The sequence below is a fragment of the Nerophis lumbriciformis genome, linkage group LG23, assembly GCF_033978685.3.
Source record: "Nerophis lumbriciformis linkage group LG23, RoL_Nlum_v2.1, whole genome shotgun sequence".
NCBI classification, from domain to species: domain Eukaryota; kingdom Metazoa; phylum Chordata; class Actinopteri; order Syngnathiformes; family Syngnathidae; genus Nerophis; species Nerophis lumbriciformis.
Genome location: NC_084570.2, coordinates 36,946,597 through 36,966,857, shown reverse-complemented (window position 1 = coordinate 36,966,857; position 20,261 = coordinate 36,946,597). Strand labels below are relative to the sequence as shown.

At 40.0% G+C, this 20,261-nt stretch overlaps 1 protein-coding gene across 1 annotated transcript in view; it reads right to left on the bottom strand.

Moving 5' to 3' along the window:
• The window catches only part of LOC133622724 (SUZ RNA-binding domain-containing-like), a 28,276-nt gene extending 27,424 nt beyond the window's left edge, over positions 1-852 (bottom strand). Inside the window, exon 1 of the mRNA XM_061985627.2 lies at positions 696-852. Within this exon, the coding sequence (XP_061841611.1) occupies positions 696-743 (48 nt within the window). The 5' untranslated portion in view covers positions 744-852. The remainder of the gene's footprint in view (positions 1-695) is intronic.
• Between the last annotated feature and the right edge of the window lie 19,409 nt (positions 853-20,261).

The window sequence follows — 20,261 nt, the reverse complement described above, 5'->3', positions numbered from 1 at the left end:
GGCTACTTCCGGCTTTTAACAGGGTCGCGTCGATGACGTCATCAACTAGCACGCAGCTGTAGCCTTAAAACTCTATTGAATGGGGAGAAAGTGTCGTTAAATAGACATTTCTGCAACTCAGGGGTGTGATAAGGCTGTTCTCCGACATTGTTCAACAAGACAGACGCTCATTCATTGACTTGAAGAAAAGTTGGCAGCGCGCTGAATAAAAAGTGAGCTAAACGGCCAACTACAGATTCAGAGTACAAGTTGTGTTCGTGTGCTTTATCGCGATCAATTAAACAAAGAGGATATTTAGACACACCTTGCCAAATAGCGAGCCGATGTTTAGAAGCCTTTTGCCAAATAGTGAGCCGGCGTTTGTCCCGTTCTGTCGGGTTAGCTTTAGCAACATTAGCTTAAGCGAAGCTAAAAAAAACTTTGTGGCCACCTATTTAGCTTCACCTCATAAATGCCGGCGCAGTTACCACTAGGCCATAAGTTCGACTTAAGCGAGTGTGGTGAGTTACAAATAGCTGACACGCGGCTTGTCGTCGAGTTCACTCTCCGTCTGACGTTAGCATTAGCATGTTAGCATGAGCCGCATTGTTGCCCAACAGGACTTGGGAACACAATTAAGTATTTCTTACTCAAGCGTGTTAGCAAAGTGACGAAGACAATGATGTTGAGGTGTAGTGTTTAGGGTAGTTTTTTACCCCGTTTTCAGCAGCTTCCTCCCAACTTTCCGCCACCTCCTCATCCATGTTTCATGTTTCTGGAGACACGCTGCTGCTCTCTTCACTCCTCCCACCGCCTCACAGTGACGTCATTGTGACGGCTTCCCCCAAGGCGTGAGACGCCCCCACGACCACGCACACACACACGCACATACTCTTGTATTTGTGACCCTCTTGAGACCTCACATGCACACGCACGCACACACACTTTTATTTGTGACCTTTTTGAGATCTCACACGCACACGCACGCACACACACACTCACACATACAAACACACGCACACACACACACGCGCGCACACACACACGCACACTCTTGTACTTCTGACCTTCTTGAGACTTCACATGCACACGCACACACACTCTTGTATTTGTAACATTCTTGAGACCTGCGAAAAATGCCTACCTCTTTCGGACCACCCTTTCTATATATATAAAGATGTGTATTTACAACATTAATAATATATACTTACTGTGCAAATATAAAAAAGATAAGCTTTAATTTATTTTTTATTTTTTTAGTTTGTAATTGGTTTTTAATCTTCATTATTTACTTCAAGTTATTACAGTATGTCTCTATATACATATTTATTTCATCCATCCATCCATCCATCTTCTTCCGCTTATCCGAGGTCGGGTCGCGGGGGCAGCAGCCTAAGCAGGGAAGCCCAGACTTCCCTCTCCCCAGCCACTTCGTCCAGCTCTTCCTGTGGGACCCCGAGGCGTTCCCAGGCCAGCCGGGAGACATAGTCTTCCCAACGTGTCCTGGGTCTTCCTCGTGGCCTCCTACCGGTCGGACGTGCCCTAAACACCTCCTTAGGGAGGCGCTCGGGTGGCATCCTGACCAGATGCCCGAACCACCTCATCTGGCTCCTCTCGATGCGGAGGAGCAGCGGCTTTACTTTGAGCTCCCCCCGGATGACAGAGCTTCTCACCCTATCTCTAAGGGAGAGCCCCGCCACCCGGCGGAGGAAACTCATTTCGGCCGCTTGTACCCGTGATCTTGTCCTTTCGGTCATAACCCAAAGCTCATGACCATAGGTGAGGATGGGAACGTAGATCGACCGGTAAATTGAGAGCTTTGCCTTCCGGCTCAGCTCCTTCTTCACCACAACGGATCGATACAGCGTCCGCATTACTGAAGACGCCGCACCGATCCGCCTGTCGATCTCACGATCCACTCTTCCCTCACTCGTGAACAAGACTCCGAGGTACTTGAACTCCTCCACTTGGGGCAAGATCTCCTCCCCAACCCGGAGATGGCACTCCACCCTTTTCCGGGCGAGAACCATGGACTCGGACTTGGAGGTGCTGATTCTCATCCCAGTCGCTTCACACTCAGCTGCGAACCGATCCAGTGAGAGCTGAAGATCCTGGCCAGATGAAGCCATCAGGACCAAATCATCTGCAAAAAGCAGAGACCTAATCCTGCAGCCACCAAACCGGATCCCCTCAACGCCTTGACTGCGCCTAGAAATTCTGTCCATAAAAGTTATGAACAGAATCGGTGACAAAGGGCAGCCTTGGCGGAGTCCAACCCTCACCGGAAACGTGTCCGACTTACTGCCGGCAATGCGAACCAAGCTCTGACACTGATCATACAGGGAGCGGACCGCCACAATCAGACAGTCCGAAACCCCATACTCTCTGAGCACTCCCCACAGGACTTCCCGAGGGACACGGTCGAATGCCTTCTCCAAGTCCACAAAGCACATGTAGACTGGTTGGGCAAACTCCCATGCACCCTCAAGGACCCTGCCGAGAGTATAGAGCTGGTCCACAGTTCCACGACCAGGACGAAAACCACACTGTTCCTCCTGAATCCGAGGTTCGACTATCCGGCGTAGCCTCCTCTCCAGTACACCTGAATAGACCTTACCGGGAAGGCTGAGGAGTGTGATCCCACGATAGTTAGAACACACCCTCCGGTTCCCCTTTTTAAAGAGAGGAACCACCACCCCGGTCTGCCAATCCAGAGGTACTGCCCCCGATGTCCACGCGATGCTGCAGAGTCTTGTCAACCAAGACAGCCCTACAGCATCCAGAGCCTTAAGGAACTCCGGGCGGATCTCATCCACCCCCGGGGCCTTGCCACCGAGGAGCTTTTTAACTACCTCAGCAACCTCAGCCCCAGAAATAGGAGAGCCCACCACAGATTCCTCAGGCACTGCTTCCTCATAGGAAGACGTGTTGGTGGGATTGAGGAGGTCTTCGAAGTATTCCCTCCACCGATCGACAACTTCCGCAGTCGAGGTCAGCAGAACACCATCCGCACCATACACGGTGTTGGTAGTGCACTGCTTCCCCTTCCTGAGGCGGTGGATGGTGGTCCAGAATCGCTTCGAAGCCGTCCGGAAGTCGTTTTCCATGGCTTCCCCGAACTCCTCCCATGTCCGAGTTTTTGCCTCCGCGACCGCTGAAGCCGCACACCGCTTGGCCTGTCGGTACCTGTCCGCTGCCTCAGGAGTCCCATGAGCCAAAAGAACCCGACATATTTTTTTTTTTTTTTTAATTAATTTTGGCCAAAGGGGGCACATTTCAATTTCTTACACACACTTGTTATTTTATATGTTGACCAGAGGGGGAGCGCTTTTAAAACCGACACACAGTCAATTTGAAAAATCCCTCCTTTTTGGAACCACCCTCATTTTGATAGAATTCACCACCAGGGGTGCAAATGAGACAATCTCTATTAGATGCAATGGTTTTGCGTAATGGGACCATGATTTATGTCCTAACTTGTTCACACCTCCTCATATGGAAGCTACTTTTCCATGTTGATTTCTCAAGAAGGGTAGAGATACAAGAACACACACACGCACACACACACACACACGCACACACTCTTGTATTTGTGACACACTTGTTATTTCATATGTTGGCCAGAGGGGGAGCACTTTTAAAACCGACACACAGAAAACGACCTCCTTTTTGGGACCACCCTAATTTTGATAGATTTCACCAGCAGAGGTGCAAATGAGACATTTTTGTAGCTGCGGACCGGTCAACGCTTGAAAATTTGGTGAGGGGGTGGTATTTTTATTTATTTTTTGTCATAAATAAATACAATCATGTGTGCTTACGGAGTGTATCCCTGCAGACTGTATTGATATATAATGTATATATTGTTTTTCTTATGTTGATTTAATTTAAAAAAAAAAAAAAAAAAAAAAAAAATTATGTATTTTATTTTTTTATTTTTTTATTTCTTGTGCGGCCCGGTACCAATCGGTCCACGGACCACTGCTCTATTAGATGCAATGTTATTGGGACCATGATTTATATCATCACTTGTTCACACCTCCTCATATGGACCAGCCTTTCTAGATATATAAAGATTTGTATTTACAACATTAATAACATATACATACTATGCAAATATAAAAAAAAAAGCTTGTTGTTAAAAAATATTTGGAATTTCACAAGAAAAAGGTCACAATCTCACAAGAAAAACTTGGAATTTTGGCAGTACTATAATAAAAGTCGTAATTTTACTCAACGCCAGTCAGAGTTTTACAAGAAAAACTGAACATATGATTATACAAGTTGGAATTGTACTCAATAACAGTCGCAATTTGACAAGAAAAGCTTAAATGTTGGCAATTTTATTAAAAGAGTCCTAATTTTACCCGACAAAAGTCACAATTTATAAGAAAACTTAAAAATTTTTGGGGCAATATTATAATAATAATCGGAATTTTACTTGGCAAAATAGTGACAAGAGTCATAATTTCACTAAAAAAATGTCACTATTTTACAAGAACAACAAAACAGTTGGCAATATTGGGATAAAAGTCAGAATTTTATATGACAAATGTCACCATTTTGCATTAAAAAGTACTCATTTTACATGAATAAGTAATAATTATACGAGAAAATATTGCAATATTACAGAAACAGGACAAATATGAGAAATTGTTCCCAATTTTATAAGAAAACTTTGAAATTTTGGCAATATTATAATAATAATCGGAATTTTACTTGGCAAAATTATGACAAAAGTCATACATCTCACTATTTTACAAGAACAACAAAAAAGTTGTCAATATGGTGACAAAAGTCAGAATTTTATTACAAATGTCACCATTTTGCTTTAAAAAGTAATAACTGCCCCTGGCCCCAGTGGTATACCCTATAACAGCCGGCCCTTTGTGCGTCCCTGTCCGGCCCTGTGAGGCCAATCATAAATTACAAACCCCGTTTCCATATGAGTTGGGAAATTGTGTTGGATGTAAATATAAACGGAATACAATGATTTGCAAATCCTTTTCAACCCATATTCAATTGAATGCATTACAAATACAAGATATTTGATGTTCAAACTCATAAACTTTATTTTCTTTTGCAAATAATAATTAACTTAGAATTTCATGGCTGCAACACGTGCCAAAGTAGTTGGGAAAGGGCATGTTCACCACTGTGTTACATGGCCTTTTCTTTTAACAACACTCAATAAATGATTGGGAACTGAGGAAACAAATTGTTGAAGCTTTGAAAGTGGAATTCTTTCCCATTCTTGTTTTATGTAGAGCTTCAGTCGTTCAACAGTCCGGGGTCTCCGCTGTCGTATTTTACACTTCATAATGCGCCACACATTTTTGATGGGAGACAGGTCTGGACTGCAGGCGGGCCAGGAAAGTACCCGCACACTTTTTTTTACGAAGCCATGCTGTTGTAACACATGCTGAATGTGGCTTGGCATTGTCTTGCTGAAATAAGCAGGGGCGTCCATGAAAAAGACGGTGCTTAGATGGCAGCATATGTTGTTCCAAAACCTGTATGTACCTTTCAGCATCAATGGTGCCTTCACAGATGTGTAAGTTACCCATGCCTTGGGCACTAATGCACCCCCATACCATCACACATGCTGGTTTTTGAACTTTGCGTCGATAACAGTCTGGATGGTTCGCTTCCCCTTTGGTCCGGATGACACGATGTCGAATATTTCCAAAAACAATTTGAAATGTGGACTCGTCAGACCACAGAACACTTTTCCACTTTGCATGAGTCCATCTTAGATGATCTCGGGCCCAGAGAAGCCGGCGGCGTTTCTGGATGTTGTTGATAAATGGCTTTTCGCTTTGCATAGTAGAGCTTTAACTTGCACTTGCAAATGTAGCGACCAACTGTATTTAGTGACAGTGGTTTTCTGAAGTGTTCCTGGGCCCATGTGGTGATATCCTTTAGAGATTGATGTCGGTTTTTGATACAGTGCCGTCTGAGGGATCAAAGGTCACGGTCATTCAATGTTGGTTTCCGGCCATGCCACTTACGTGGAGTGATTTCTCCAGATTCTCTGAAACTTTTGATGATATTATGGAGCGTAGATGTTGAAATCCCTAAATTTCTTGCAATTGCACTTTGAGAAACGTTGTTCTTAAACTGTTTGACTATTTGCTCACGCAGTTGTGGACAAAAGGGTGTACCTCGCCCCATCCTTTCTTGTGAAAGACTGAGCATTTTTTGGGAAGCTGTTTTTATACCCAATCATGGCACCCACCTGTTCCCAATTTGCCTGTTCACCTGTGGGATGTTCCAAATAAGTGTTTGATGAGCATTCCTCAACTTTATCAGTATTTATTGCCACCTTTCCCAACTTCTTTGTCATGTGTTGCTGGCATCAATTTCTAAAGTTAATGATTATTTGCAACAACAAAAAAATGTCTATCAGTTTGAACATCAAATATGTTGTCTTTGTAGCATATTCAACTGAATATGGGTTGAAAATGATTTGTAAATCATTGTATTCCGTTTATATTTACATCTAACACAATTTTCCAACTCATATGGAAACGGGGTTTGTACAAAATACATTTAAAAAAGTATCTATGTCGAGTGTGCAAAACAACGGTGCTGCTTTTGTTTTGAAAAGCGTTATTTGTATTACTTCAGTGTGGACGTATGCCCGTGCGTGATTGTGAGTGAATGTGAACAGTGGCAATCACAAATTACAAAATAAATTTTAAAAAACACCTATGTCGTGCGTGCAATAAAACTGTGCTGCTATAATTTTGAAAAAAGTTTTTTATGGACGTATGTCCGTGTGTAACCTGTGAGTGAAGGTGCACAGCGACAAGTGATGTCCGGTTACCCCCGAGACGCTAAAAAAAAGAAAAGTTGATGACATGGCGCACAACAAGACATGGACTGCCAAGAATTTCTTTACAGAAATGAAAGGTAAAGCCGTGTGCTTAATTTGTGGTACAAAGGTTGCTGATGGAAGCGTGGCTGACAATTTGCGCCTACGGTCCCTCCGACCACCACCTATCATTCATAATTAATTCACCGGTGTGAGCGGCACCGGGGGCAAGGGTGAAGTGTCCTGCCCAAGGACACAACGGCAGCGATTTTTGGATGGTAAGAGGCGGGGAGCGAACCTGCAACCCTCAGGTTTCCGGCACGGTTGCTCTACGCCATGCCGCCCCTAAGGAGTGCTTTTTGGACTCTGTTGCGCTGATATGTCCGGAGAAGAGGGGCGCATTTGACAACATGTCACTCTCCCACCGCACTGTAACGAGGCGGGTTGAGACCATCGCTGGAAACTTGGAGCTTCAGCTGAAGAACAGAACGGCCGACTTTGACTGTTTTTAGCTGGCTTTGGATGAGAGCTGCAATGTACGTGACACCGCCCAGCTGCTCATCTTCTTACATGGGATAACTGCAGACTTTCAAATCACGGAGGAGCTGGCAGCCATGCAGTTAATTAAAAGGGACAACCACAGGTAATGACTTGTTCACATAGGTAAATGCGTGTTTGGACATGTTAGGACTGAAATGGGACAAGCTGGCAGGTGTGACAACAGATGGTTTTCCAAATCTGACAGGGAAAAATGTTGGACTTTTGTTCGTTGTATTGCAGTATTTCTATAAACTTATTAAGTTGTTTGTTGTTTTTCCTTGTTTGTGGAATAAAGTTAAAGTGTGAACAAGTTAAAAATAAATTGCAGTGATTCAATGATTGTTTTTGTTTTCTTATTTCAATTTTACATAGCCTAATATAAATATTTAAGGATTAAGAGTTTAAATAAAACCATCAAAAGCAATCTGCTTTTCTATAAAGTTAAGTTAGGTTAAATGAAATTATTATTATTATTATCATTTTAAAAAGAATGTTTATCTTATGGTATATCAAAAATAATATTGAGCAAAATTGAATTGAAATATTGTCGATGTGGCCCTCCAGCAGTGCTCAGGTTGCTCAGAAACTTGGAGCTTCAGCTGAAGAACAGAACGGCCGACTTTGACTGTTTTTAGCTGGCTTTGGATGAGAGCTGCAATGTACGTGACACCGCCCAGCTGCTCATCTTCTTACATGGGATAACTGCAGACTTTCAAATCACGGAGGAGCTGGCAGCCATGCAGTTAATTAAAAGGGACAACCACAGGTAATGACTTGTTCACATAGGTAAATGCGTGTTTGGACATGTTAGGACTGAAATGGGACAAGCTGGCAGGTGTGACAACAGATGGTTTTCCAAATCTGACAGGGAAAAATGTTGGACTTTTGTTCGTTGTATTGCAGTATTTCTATAAACTTATTAAGTTGTTTGTTGTTTTTCCTTGTTTGTGGAATAAAGTTAAAGTGTGAACAAGTTAAAAATAAATTGCAGTGATTCAATGATTGTTTTTGTTTTCTTATTTCAATTTTACATAGCCTAATATAAATATTTAAGGATTAAGAGTTTAAATAAAACCATCAAAAGCAATCTGCTTTTCTATAAAGTTAAGTTAGGTTAAATGAAATTATTATTATTATTATAATTTTAAAAAGAATGTTTATCTTATGGTATATCAAAAATAATATTGAGCAAAATTGAATTGAAATATTGTCGATGTGGCCCTCCAGCAGTGCTCAGGTTGCTCACGCGGCCCCCGGTAAAAATGAATTGCCCACCCCTGCCCTATAAGGTGTATAAGAAATGCCCGATGCTCCTTCGGAGGCTGTGGATGCTGTTCCGGAGGATCTGGAAAAAGTGCACCATTCCATCATGCTGGAAGAAGGCAGAAGGCTGTTTTGTGCCAAAGGAAGAGAACTCCTCAACCATAAATCAATTCCGTACAATATCACTTCTAAACGTAGAGGGCAAAATCGTCTTTTCTGTACTGGCAAAAAGGATAACCTTATACATGACGGAGAACGGATATGTTCACACCTCTATCCAGATAGGTGGAATTTCAAGCTTCTCTGGATGCCTGGAACACACCGGAGTTCTCAGTCAGATGATCCGGGAGGCCAAAGCAAGCAAAGGCAACCTGACTGTTGTCTGGCTCGACCTGGCTAACGCCTACGGAGCAATCCCTCACGTCCTCATTCACACTGCACTAGACCATTACCACATCCCTCTGCACATCAAGGGAATGATAACCAGCTACTTTGGAGGCATCCAGATACGGTTCAAAACAGCCAATTTCACAACTCAGTGGCAAAACCTGGAAAAGGGAATCATAACTGGATGCACAATCTCCCCCATCCTCTTCATCATGGGTAGAAACCTCCTCATAACAGCTGCTGGGAAAGAAGCCAGAGGACCAGCAATGGAATCAGGCATTCGACAAGCCCCAATAAGAGGTTACATGGACGATCTCACCGTGACGACCACAACCCATGTAGAGGCGAGATGGGTGCTAACAGTTCTGGACCACATGGCAACATGGTCCAGAATGAAGTTTAAGCCCAAAAAATCAAGGAGCATGGTGATCCGGAAAGGTAAACTGACGAACAGGTTCAAGCTACAAGTACCGTATTTTCCGCACTATAAGGCGCACCTAAAAACCACAAATTTTCTCAAAAGCTAACAGTGCGCCTTATAACCCGGTGCGCTTTATTACGATTCATTTTCATAAAGTTTCGATCTCGCAACTTCGGTAAACAGCCGCCATCTTTTTTCCCGGTAGAACAGGAAGCGCTTCTTCTTCTACGCAAGCAACCGCCAAGGTAAGCACCCGCCCCCATAGAACAGGAAGCGCTTCTTCTTCTACTGTAAGCTACCGCCCGCCCCCGGAAGAAGAAGAAAAAACGCGCGGATATCACCGTACGTTTCATTTCCTGTTTACATCTGTAAAGACCACAAAATGGCTCCTACTAAGCGAAAAGGATCCGGTTCATAAAAAGACGCAATCTCTCCATCCGCACACGGATTACTACCGTATTTCACAGCAACTGATATTCCTGTGAACCGCACTGTGGAACGGGAGCACGTACGGTGAATATTCGCACCACAGGGAATGAGAAGTCATCCTTCACTGTGGTTCTAGCTTGCCATGCTAACTTCCACCCATGGTGATATTCAAAAGGAAGACCTTGCCAAAAGAGACCTTTCCAGCCGGCGTCATCATAAAAGCTAACTCGAAGGGATGGATGGATGAAGAAAAGATGAGCGAGTGGTTAAGGGAAGTTTACGCGAAGAGGCCGGGTGGCTTTTTTCACACAGCTCCGAAGGCGAACACACCTTCACTAAGACGGGCAGACAGCGCCGGACGACATACGCCAACATTTGCCAGTGGATCGTAAATGCCTGGGCAGATATTTCGGTCACAACTGTGGTCCGAGCTTTCCGGAAGGCAGGATTCACAGAACTACTGGACAACAGCGACACTGACTCCGATGACTTCGACGAGACGGAACCGGCCATTTTGGATCCCACGCTTGCGCAACTTTTCAATTCGGACACCGAAGACGAAGAATTCGAAGGATTTACGAATGAAGAATAACTTCAGAAGGTGAGCGCTATGTTTATTTTGTGTGTTGTGACATTAACGTTCGAGCAACATTATGTTGCTATTGCTCTACACCATTTTGAATTTTACTATGTTTGTGATTGCACATTTGCGTACATTTTGGGACAGAGTTGTTAGAACGCTGGTTTTCAATATATTATTAAAGTTTGACTGAACTATCTGACTGTTTTTTTGACATTCCCTTTAGCGCAGCGTAGGCGCGGCTTATAATCCGGGGCGGCTTATTGGTGGACAAAGTTATGAAATATGTAATTCATTGAAGGTGCGGCTAATAATCCGGTGCGCCTTATAGTGCGGAAAATACGGTACAAGGAGTGATTCCATCGATTGAGGAGAACCCTATAAAGTGCCTTGGAAAGTGGTTTGACAGTTCACTTCCTGACAGGAACAACATCACCAGTACAGAGAAGCAGACAGAGGAGTGGCTGAGGAGGATTGAAAAATCAGGACTCCCTGGTAAATTTAAAACATGGCTCTACCAACATGGACTGTTACCAACACTCATGTGGCTGTTGACGGTGTATGACGTCCCTATGACATATGTAGAAGGAGTGGAGAGAAAGATCAATAAGTACCTCAGAAAATGGCTGGGAATCCCTCCAAGCTTCACATCAGTAGGCCTCTACATAACATCAGGACAGCTACAGCTTCCCTTGTCATCCGTGGTGGAGGAATTCAAGGTAGCAAAGGGCAGAGTCTTAATGACATACAGAGACTCCCAGGATGAACAAGTCAAACACGCAGGCGTCACTATGAGATCAGGACGCAAGTGGGCAGCTGACATATAATTTTTATAATTGATAAATATATATTTTTATGTGTTCCAAATTATTAGAATTCCAAAAAGTAATTGTATTTTTACTGTGGATGTCCAAATGTGTCTGTACAGTTTTGGTTTCTACAAATTAATAATATTAAAAAATAATAATAATAATTATTATAATAATAATGATGTAAACAATTAAATAGTTGTTTATTTATTTACAAATCTAAATCAAATCTGATTTGCATCAATATAAAAATGCACACACACACAAAAAGATACACTTTTTATGCAATCAAAGTTATTACTAAAATTTCAAAAAGTAATTGTATTTTTACTATGGAGGTCCAGATGTTTTGGTTCCATTGTGACTTGAGTAAAAATAAAAGGGGAACATGGGCTTGAACATGTTTGTCTGTCAGCAATTTCCAACAGCAACACCACAGACCAGACCTCCTTTTGTGCCTACAGGAATCCGTGATGCTGGCCCTATAAAAAGTGCATCAAGGTCTGCTCCACACTCCACAGCCGATCTTCTCTTTGCACCCACCTGCTGGTCTTCCTGCCCACCTGCTGGTCTTCCCGGGCGCATCAGTGCCGCACGCCGACAACTCCTTATGAGCTCCGTCCAAGAGCTCCTGGACTTCCACCAGCTGCCACCGAGCGGCCCCGTGGATTCTGACACGGACAATAACGATGCGAGTCGCACGTGCGTTTTCACGGGGACGTCCATCGAGAGGCGCTTACCATGAATTGATTAACGTGGACCCCGACTTAAACAAGTTGAAAAACGTATTCGGGTGTTACCATTTAGTGGTCAATTGTACGGAATATGTACTGTACTGTGCAATCTACTAATAAAAGCTTCAATCAATCAATCAATCAAATTCGACATGCACAGCTACCAGTCGGGCGTCATCGTCAGCTCCTACAACATCGCCGCCTGCGTCTGCCTCGCCTTCGTCAGCTACTTCGGCGGCACGGGCCACAAGCCCCGCTGGCTGGGCTGGGGCGTGCTCCTCATGGGGCTGGGCTCGCTGGTCTTCGCCTTGCCGCACTTCACCACGCCGCCATACCGGGTCAGCCTTTCTTTTTTTTTCTCAAAACTTGACAATGCGCCTTATAACCCGGTGCACCTAATGTAAGAAATAAGTTTGGTGGCGCTTACTCAGCTCAAAGCTATTTTATTTTGTACATGGTGTAATGATAAGTGTGATCAGTAGATGGCAGTCAAACATAAGAGATACGTGCAGACTGCAATATGACTCAAGTAAACAACAACAACACTTTATATGTTCCATTGAACATATAGAACATTACACGTGGCGCTCAAAAATATATCAAAAATGTTTTAGTACAACTTTGGTAAGCTATGAAGCCGCACCGCTTGATGGATTGTAATGTGCTTCAACACTGGAGTATTACTATGGTGTGTGTATAAGGTAAGACATATTATCTGGCATTTTGTTTCGCAATATTATGCAAAAGCAACTTTTCTTACCTTCTGTTACCTGCTGATCTGTATTTGGGATCTGCATAAATCCTGCGCACGTCTGCCTTTGTAGTCCGTGTTGACACTGAAGTCGATAAGCTTCTTCTTTTTCTCTATCTTCTTGTTATGGGACATTCATCCTCCGCTGTTGCCATTTCTAATATAAAGTATTGTCAAGTTCTTACTTATATCTGTCAGTAAACTCGCCATGAAAACACTAAAACATACTGGTGTAGTGAGTTTAATTATTCACCCAAGGAACTTTAGTTATTAGAGACTTACGGTCGGACGGTTTTTCACGGGACACATTTCTGGTGTTGTTGTTTCCGGATGAGGAGATGCTGCTCCGTCATTGATTGAAGTAAAGTCTGAATGTCATTAAAACAGCGCCATCTTTTGACACTTCTTCCACCCCCGTCCTTGCACGCTACACCGCTTCAACAAAGATGACGGGGAGAAGACGCTGCCGATGGTGAGCCACGTAAATAAGACCGCCCACAAAATGGCGCATCCTGAAGCGACTGTCAGAAAGCGACTTGAGGATGATCTGTAAAACATCATCTATGCAACATTTTGACTGAAGAACCACCATTACATGTTATGTAGACCACAAGGAAGTCTTTTACATTTAGAAAAAAATCATAATATTATGACTCCTTTAATGAGCCTTATAATCCTAATATATGAAAAAAGATAAAAAATAGACCACTGATTTGCAGTGCGCCTTATAATCAGTTGCGCCCTATGGTCCGGAAAATACAATATATATACAGTAATTTGAGGAAAATCCGTAGTAAAATGTAAAATTTTACCTTAATAATTTTGAGATTTATCGTAATATTATTACACATTTTCCTCATAATAATGTGACTTTTACAAAATGTTCTCATAACATATTGATTTTATTCTGGTATAATGAAATACATTTCTTTTTTTAGCAAGTAATATTATACATTTTTATTATAATATTCTGAATATATTCTAGTAAAATGACAAGTTTTACTCAAACTCCAACAAGTATTCTAGTAATGACATAATCGTGTGACTTTTGTCTAATGTAATAAAAAAACCATCTAATTTTAAGATTAAGATTGATGTACTTAGAGCCTTGTTTTGTTTTGTTTTGTTTTGGGGTTTTTCCCCTTCAAACCTGTCCGTTTTTTTAAGCGGGTGACATGAAAGCTGTAAAGCTGAAAAGTGCATTATCATACTAACCACCAGAGGGCGCTGTTAGACCCAACAAACTAGTTCGCTACCTGAAAATGAGCTACATTTTGCAACAATTGTGGTCATTGAATATATTTTCTCCCTCTGCTTGGTTTCATGGAGCTCTTCTCGTGCAGGTCTGTCCTCCTTCTTGTTTCTGTGCTTGGCGGGGGCCACAGAGGCCATCCTCATCAGCGGCATATGTCCACCTTTGGTCCCAAGTTCTTGGAGGCACAATTTAGCCTCAGCGCGTCTGAAGCTGCCATCTGGTTCGGTGAGCGACAAATGATTTGTAAACATTGTTTAGTTTTGTATTATTTTTTGGCATTTAAAAGACTATATAATTTGTGAATGTGAGTGTGAATGTTGTCTGTCTATCTGTGTTGGCCCTGCGATGAGGTGGCGACTTATCCCGATTGTAGCTGAGATAGGCTCCAGCGCCCCCCGCGACCCCGAAGGGAATAAGCGGTAGAAAATGGATGGATGGATGTATGGATAATTTAATATATATTTTTTATTTTAATTTCTTCGTTTGTATTATTATTTTTAGTTGGATATTTTTGTATCATTGCTTTTCTTAATTTTTTTTATACATGATTTAATTGTAAATACATTTGAAAAATGTTTTATTTTATTTTGATTTATATTATTACATTTTTAATTATATTCTGTATTACTATTCGTAATTTGTATTTTTTTTATTTTTTTTTAGTATTTGTTAGTATAAATTATTTTTTTCTTTTGTCTTATTACTATTATAATTTTTTAAATCATTTATTTTTAGTTATTTTTTATATTTGATTATTTGTAGTTAATATTTTTTAAAGTATACTATTGTAATATTGTAGTTTTCCTATTATGTATTGCAATTTGTATTTGATTTTTCCGACTTTATTCAGAAATAAATGTATGTTTTTATGCCATAATTTAAAAATAATATTTTAGTAATATCACACATTTTATCATAATAAATGCATGTTTTTAATGTCATAATTAAAAAATTATATTCTAGAAATATCACACATTTTATCATAATATTCCGACTTTATTCCGAAATAAATACATGTCTTATTTTCTATAATTTAAAAATAATATTCTCGTAATATCACACATTTTATCATAATATTCTGACTTTATTCCAAAATAAATGCATGTTTTTATGCCATTATTTAAAACATAATATTCTAGTAATATCACACGTTATCATAATATTCCGAAATAAATGTGTTTTTTTGCCATAATTGAAATATAATATTCTAGTAATATCACACGTTTTTTTTGCCATAATTGAATAATAATATTCTAGTAATATCACACGTTATCATAATATTCCGAAATAAATGCATGTTTTTTATGCAGTATTTGAAAAATAATATTCTAGTAATATCACACATTTTATCATAATATTCCGACTTTATTCCGAAATAAATGCATGTTTTTATGCCATAATTGAAAAATAATATTCTAGTAATATCACACATATTATCATAATATTCCAAAATAAATGCATGTTTTTATACCATAATTGAAAAATAATATTCTAGTAATTTTACACATTTTATCATAATATTCCAACTTTATTCCAAAATAAATGCATGTTTTTATGTCATAGTTTAAAAATAATATTCTAGGAATATCACACATTTTATCATAATATTCTGACTTTATTCCAAAATAAATGCGTTTAACCCTTTTAAATTTATGCCTTAATTTAAAAATAATATTTTAGACATATCACACATTTTATTATAATATTCCTACTTTATTCCGAAATAAAGGTATGTTTTTTTTGTGCCATAATTTAAAAATAATATTCTAGTAATATCACACATTTCATCATAATGTTCCGACTTTATTCTGAAATAAATGCATGTTTTTGATGCCATTTTTGAACAATAATATTCTTGAACAATAATATTCTAGTAATATCACACATTTCATCATAATATTCCGAAATAAATGCAGGTTTTTATGCCATAATTTATAAATAATATTCTAGTAACATCACACATTTTATCATAATATTCCGACTTTATTCCAAAATAAATGCATGTTTTTATGCCATAATTTAAAAATCATATTGTAGCAACAGCACACATTTTATCATATTATTCCGACTTTATTCCGAAATAAATGCATGTTTTTATGCCATAATTTAAAAAACATATTCTTGCAACATCACACATTTTATCATACATATTCTAGCAACATCACACATTTTATCATATTATTCCGACTTTATTCCGAAATAAATGCATGTTTTTATGCTATAATTTAAAAATAATATTTTTGTAATATCACACATTTTATCAAAATAAATGCATGTTTTTATGCCATAATTACAAAATTATATTCTAGTAACATCACACATTTTATCATAATATTCCGACATTATTCGGAAATAAATTCATGTTTTTATGCCATTATTTAAAAATAATATTTTAGTAATATCACACATTCTATCATAGTATTCCGACTTTATTCCGAAATAAATGCATGTCTTATTTTCTATAATTTAAAAATAATATTCTTGTAATATCACACATTTTATCATAATATTCCGACTTTACTCTGAAATAAATGCATGTTTTTAAGCCATAATTAAAAAAAAAAAATTCTAGTAATAGCACACATTTTATCATAAAATTCTGACTTTATTCCGAAATAAATGCATGTTTTTATACCATAATTGAAAAATAATATTCTAGTAATTTTACACATTTTATCATGATATTCCAACTTTATTCCAAAATAAATGCATGTTTTACTGGCATAATTGAAAAATAATATTCTAGTAATTTTACACATTTTATCATGATATTCCAACTTCATTCCAAAATAAATGCATGTTTTTATGCCATAATTGAAAATTAATATTCTAGTAATATCACACATTTTATCATATTCGGACTTTATTCCGAAATAAATGCATGTTTTTATGGCATCATTTTAAAATAATATTCTAGTAATATCACACATTCTTCTCCTGACTACATGTTTTCTGCCACATTGTAAATATGTAATTTTATTAATAGCAGACTTTATTTGGACATATTCTGCAGACAAAATGGCCGAAAGGTAAACACAAAGCTTGCTAATTCCCTCAGGAGCTCCTGGGCGCCACAGAGCTTGAACGCGGACTGCAACGCGGGGTGCGGCTGCGGTCGGGAGCTGTACAACCCGGTGTGCGGCGCCGACACCATCATGTACTACTCGCCCTGCCACGCCGGCTGCAGCTCCGTCAACCACACGTCTAACATGGGCAGAAAGGTGCACAGGAAGTGTGTGCAGCTATGATGGCGACTGGGAGGAGTGACCATTGTGTACGTGTGGCCGGCAGGTCTACTCAGGCTGCAGCTGCGTGGCGGCCAACGCCACCCAAGACGTGGGCGTGGCGGTGGCAGGAAAGTGCGGCAGCGCCTGCAACCACATGTTAGTCTTCCTCATCTTCTGCTTTGTGGTGATGTTCACCTTTCTATGCAGCATCCCCGCTCTCACCGCCACGCTCAGGTCAGGCACGCCATTTTCTTACTCCTCCTCCTCCTCCTCCTCCTCCTCACCTCATGCTCTTCCATCCTCTTGTAGGTGCGTGCCCGACAGCCAGAAATCCCTCGGTCTCGGGATCCAGTGGATTCTGGTGCGCACCTTGTGTCAGTTTCACTTTCACAAACTTTAATATATGTATGTATATGTGTGTATATATATATATATATATGTATGTATATGTGTATATATATATAGTAATTTCATAAACTACATTGCGTGTGTATATATATATATATATATATATATATATATATATATATATATATATATATAAATATATATATATATATATATATATATATATATGTGTATATATACAATGTAATTTCATAAATTACATTGTATGAAATCATACAATGTAATCATGGTTATTAATGACATCATACAATATAATCATGTATGTATGTTTATATATTAGGGGTGTAACGGTATGTGTATTTGTATTGAACCGTTTCGGTACGGTTCGGAGGTGTACCGAACAAGTTTCCACACGAACATATTAAGTAGCCGCCTCTGCTTCCTTCTGCCTCTGGCTGTCTCCTACACAGCACCCAGCATTGTCCCACCCACACAACCATCTGATTGGTTACAAACAGAGCGGTAACAGCCAATCAGCAGTGCGTATTCAGAGCGGTAACAGCCAATCAGCAGTGCGTATTCAGAGCGCATGTAGTCAGTGCTTAGCAGGTAAGCATCAGGCTGCGGACCAAATAACCAAAAAATGTATATTTCGTTGTTTTCTTACTGTACCGAAAATGAACCGAACCGTGACCTCTAAACCGAGGTACGTACCGAACCGAAATTTGTGTACCGTTACACTCCTAATATATATATTTATGTATGTATATATGTATGAATATATGCGTATATGTATGTATATATGTATGAATATATGCATATATGTATGTATTTATGTGTATATGTATGAATATATGTGTATATGTATGTATATATGTGTATATGTATATATGTATGTATATATATATATATTTATATGTACATATATATGTGTGTATGTATGTGTATATGTATGTACCGTATTTTCCGCACTATAAGGCGCACCTAAAAACCTCCAATTTCCTCAAAAGCTGACAGTGCGCCTTCTAATCCGGTGCACCTTATATATGGACCAATATTAAGCCACAACAGGTCTCGCAACTACGGTAACTACGCCAACTTCATTTCCCCCCTTCTACGGCTGCTTACCGTAGAAGAAGAAGCGCTTCTTTTTCTACGGGGGAAAATGAAGTCGGCGGCTGCTTATCGTAGAAGAATAACTTCTTCTTCTACGGGGGAAAATGAAGTCCCGTAGTTGCGAGACCTAAACTTTATGTAAAGACCCAAAAATGGCTCCTATTAAGAGACACGCTTACGATGCAGAGTTTAAACTCAAGGCGATCAGTCACGCAGTAGAACACGGTAATGGAGCAGCAGCGAGAGAATTTAACATTAACAAATCAATAGTGTGGAAGTGGAGGAAGCAACATGATGACCTGCGCCAAGTAAAGAAGACTAAACAGAGTTTCCGAGGGAACAAAGCGAGATGGCTACAGTTGGAGGACAAACTCGAACAGTGAGTTGTTGAACAGAGAGCAGCAAGTAGAAGTGTCAGTACAATCACTACTTGTTTTGTTGACATTCCCTTTAGTGCAGCTCCATCTAATGGATGCATAACGTAACCCCAGCCTCTACTGTAGCGTCTATTCTATGCGCCTTATATTGCGGTGCGCCTTATATATGAACAAAGTTTTAAAATAGGCCATTCATTGAAGGTGCGCCTTATAATCCGGTGCGCTTTATAGTGCGGAAAATACGGTGTATATATGTGTGTATATATGTGTGTATGTATGTGTACATGTATGTATATATGTGTGTATGTATGTATATACCGTATTTTCCGCACCATAAGGCGCCCTGGGTTATAAGCCGCGCCTTCAATGAACGGCATATTTCAAAACTTTGTCCACCTATAAGACGCCCCGTGTTATAAGCCGCATCTAACTGCGCTAAAGGGAATGTCAAAAAAACAGTCAGATAGGTCAGTCAAACTTTAATAATATATTAAAAACCAGCGTGATGTGGGCGCGCACGGAGTCGTATATCAACATGGACGGAGCTGCGTGAAAAAAGCCACCCGGCCTCTTCGCGTAAACTTACCTTAACCACTCGCTCATCTTTTCTTCATCCATCCCTTCGAGTTAGCTTTTATGATGACGCCGGCTGGAAAGGTCTCTTTTGGCAAGGTCTTCCTTTTGAATATCACCATGGGTGGAAGTTTCTGGCCATTAGCATGGCAAGCTAGAACCACAGTGAAGGATGACTTCTCATTCCCTGTGGTGCGAATATTCACCGTACGTGCTCCCGTTGTATCCACAGTGCGGTTCACAGGAATCCTAGGCAAGATTTTAGGTGGCGCCCCCCCACATCGGCAGTGAAGTGTATATACTCACAAGAAACCGAATAGCTTTGTCTTTGACCTTTTTTTTTTTACTTACAACTATACCTAATATATAAAGGTGTGGACAAGTGACTATTACCTGCAGGGCAAACATTAGCTAACCAGAAGGCAATAACAATGTAAACAAAAAACACCTGCTTAAAAGATCTAATACAAATGTCCCTGAGGAATGTAAGGTGAGTACTGTAATTACCTAACGTTACATTATTATTTTCCATAACAATTTAGCCCCCTCCACAATATTAACCCGACGTTAAAACAGAACTAGCTATTTATTGATTAGCAATTGCCGAATCATGTAACATTAGCTTAATGCTAAAAAGCCAGGTTACTATCACATT